Genomic DNA, 3,258 nt, shown 5'->3' on the forward strand with positions numbered 1-3,258 from the left:
AATAGGCATCCATAAAGCTTAGAGTTCTGTACCCTGAGGCGCTGTCGATCAGGTGGTCAATGTTTGGGAGAGGATAAGGATCTTTAGGGCACGCCTTGTTCAAATCCGTGTAGTCCACGCACATTCGCCACTTCCCGTTTGCTTTCTTAACAAGGACGGTGTTGGCTAACCACGTGGGGTACTTTATTTCACTGATAAAGTGGGCTTCGACTAACTTTTTTACTTCCTCATCAACTGCCTTCCTTCTTTCCTCGCCCACCTTCCTTTTCTGCTGTACTACCGGTTTCATGCCAGCCTTGATTGATAGATGGTGGCAAGCAATGTCGGGGTCCATCCCTGGCATTTCTGATGGATGCCAGGCGAAGAGATCCAGATTCTTCTTCAGTAGCTTGATCAGGGCGACCTCCTCTTCAGGAGATAGCGACGTGTCAATCTTTGTTGTATGGTGGGCTTCTGGTCCGATGGAGACCTCTTTTAATTCTTCAGTGGGTTCCAGGCGTTTGCTGGAAGCCTTCTCTGGGATCCAGATCGATCATGTTAACTTCGTGCGTTACCTCGCTACTTGACTTCTTTCTGGTCTTCTGCAACCGCAAACTGTTATGATAGCATTCCCTGGCGAGTTTCTGATCGCCTCGAATGGTTCCAATTTTTCCAGAGTCAAGAGGGTACTTCATTACTAGGAACTTCGTGGATAAGAATCCGCCCAACAGATTGAAGGCGGGGCGACCTATAATGATGTTGTAGGAGCTAGGCGAGTTTACGACGAGTTACCTGACTCGAATGGTTTTGGCGTGAGATCCGCTTCCGAAAGTTGTCTTTAGGGTGATGTATCCTCTCACATGAACCTGTTCGCCCGTGAATCCTGCCAGGGTTCCTCTGAAAGGTTGCAGCTGCTCCGGGTCTAGCCCCATTCGATCAAATGTGTCGTAGTAAAGAATATCCGCAGAGCTTCCTGGGTCTATCAACACCCTCTTCATGTCCCACTTGAAGATTTGTAAAGTGACGACCATGGGGTCGTCGTCGTGGGGTACTATGTCTCGATAATCTTTGGGCGTGAAGGATACCTCCGGTTCGTGCCTCTGATCCGTTTCTTCATACTCTTGGCACAACATTACCTGCCTTACATATTTCTTCCGCGATGAACTTGACTCCCCTCCTCCGGCGAAGCCGCCTGAAATAGTGTTTATGGCGTGTCTCTTTTCGTCGTTCACTTCCTCCTTTTTATGATCTGTTTTCTGCTTTGTATCAGTCGCTCGATTTCTTGGCGAAGATGAATGCACGAGTCAGTGTCGTGTCCTCGTACCTTATGATATTTGCACCATTTGTCTTCATCCCTTCCCATGACGGGGCTGCGGGCCGGCAAGGGTTCTGGGATCAGCCTTGCTTCGAAGATCTCCTTCATGATACGCTCTGGCCATGTATTTAAGGGTGTGAAGTCCCTTTGAGAATACGGATTGAACGGTCGCCTCTCTGGCCTTCTGTAGGGGGCGCGATCCCTGCTTGTTGGTTGATAAGGTCGCCGTTCCGGATTGATCGCGCGCTCCTTGGCGTCTCTGGCCTTCTTTTCCGCGTTGCTCTCCTCGCCCTTGATGTAACAGTCTGCCCTGGCTATAACCTCTTCCATGGAATCCGCCGGTTTCTGGGCTAGAGATTCATTGAACTGCCATGCCCTTAGTCCGTTCTTAAAAGCTCCTACGAACACTTCCTGGTTGGGGTTGATTACCTTGATGGTTGTATCGTTGAACCTAGCTAGGTAGTCTCTGAGGGATTCATTATGTCCCTGTCGCACGTTGAAGAGGCTGGTTGCTGGGACCTTGCGGTGTCGACTAGCGGAGAACTGTTGGATGAGTTTTCTGGTCATGTCCTGGTAGCTGAGGATGGAGAACCGCGGGAGATTCATGTACCAGCGTAGGGCGGCGTCAGTGAAAGTACCTGCTAGCAACTTGCACTTCAGAGAATCAGGAGCCCCGACAACCGCTATGCGTGTGTTGAAGGCTGTGACATGCTCCATGGGGTCGCTTTTTCCGTCGAAGGCGGACAGGTGGGGCGGCTTGAAGCCCTCTGGAACTGGCGCGTCCCAGATTTCAGTGGATAATGGTTGTGGTTCAGGGTCATCTAACTCGCCATGGTGCGATTCTTCTCTCTCCTCTAGTTGCTTTTGTTGCATGGTTTCCATTGAGGCCTGAAGGGCATCGTTATGATCCTTCAGTTGAGCGAGTTGGGTTCGCATGGATTCTAATTCTTCAGCTGTTGCCATGATGAGAGGCTTTTCTCTAAATCGTACGTGAGGTGCGATTTAGGTTGGTTGAAAAGGGTTGGGGTTTCCAAATCGTAAGAGTTTCTACGATCTAGAGGACTAGCTTTGGGGTTCCTGAACCACGATTTGCGATTCAGAAACGTGGTCAAGGTTAGTTTTACCTTTCCCCACAGACGGCGCCAACTGTACTTGCAGAAAAGTACGTTAAGGAATACTAGGATTCTAGGGTTTAGACTGATGATTCGATGCCCTGAGAATGCTCTCAAGAGTTGTATTTATAGCCTGCTATGGGCTTGGGCTTCGGTTGCTTGGTTTCCAAGCAACAGGGGCATTTGTGTATTTTGGGGCTTTTGGGCGGTTTCTAGAGGCTTCTAGAAGTTTAATGAGGCGGCGCCCTTTAGGGGGCGCGCCAGGGCTCAGGAGTCCTTCTGGAGGGCGCCCAGGCCTTTCCGGAGGGCGCCCAGGCCTTTCTGGAGGGCTTAGAGCCTTTTTTGGAGGGCTCCTACGCCTTTAGGAGTATGATGACGGTCCATATATATTTATTTACAGTACAATGTTATGGCTCTTAATTTTTGTTTTATAATAGTAATATAATATAAATGTAAAACTGTTAATATATTGATAAATGTTTTAACAACAGGGTGATGTGATAATGCTTAACAAACTTAAAAAAAAAAAAAAAAAATCATAATATCTTCATGTTTAGGAACCTATATTTTTAATTTAGTGGGTTAATTTAAGTAGTTTGATACAAGTGTATGAATGTGTGTATATACTCGAGCTGGCACATGAACCAAACGAGCCGGACTATATAGTTCAAGTCCAACTCATTTGTTTAACGAGTTTAATTTCAAACTCAAGTTTGATTCATTCGGTTCATGGACCGAGTTCAACGAATTAATTATTAAATCGAATCTCGAACTATTTTCGAGTTGTTTCGGTTCTTTGCCAACCCTAACCTCCACACTAAATAAAGGGGACTCTTAGCAGTCCCCAAGGTT

At 47.5% G+C, this 3,258-nt stretch overlaps 1 protein-coding gene across 1 annotated transcript; it reads right to left on the bottom strand.

Annotated features, from left to right (window-relative positions):
• Positions 1–1,207: 1,207 nt before the first annotated feature.
• On the bottom strand, positions 1,208–2,257 carry LOC146926511 (uncharacterized). The gene has a single exon (XM_085706924.1). The coding sequence runs from the start codon at positions 2,255–2,257 to the stop codon at positions 1,208–1,210; it is 1,050 nt and encodes a 349-aa protein (XP_085563050.1).
• Positions 2,258–3,258: the final 1,001 nt, after the last annotated feature.

The sequence above is a fragment of the Medicago sativa genome, chromosome 4 (genome assembly GCF_051527215.1).
Source record: "Medicago sativa cultivar Bolivia chromosome 4, Bolivia_mono, whole genome shotgun sequence".
In the NCBI taxonomy this organism is placed as follows: Eukaryota; Viridiplantae; Streptophyta; class Magnoliopsida; order Fabales; family Fabaceae; genus Medicago; species Medicago sativa.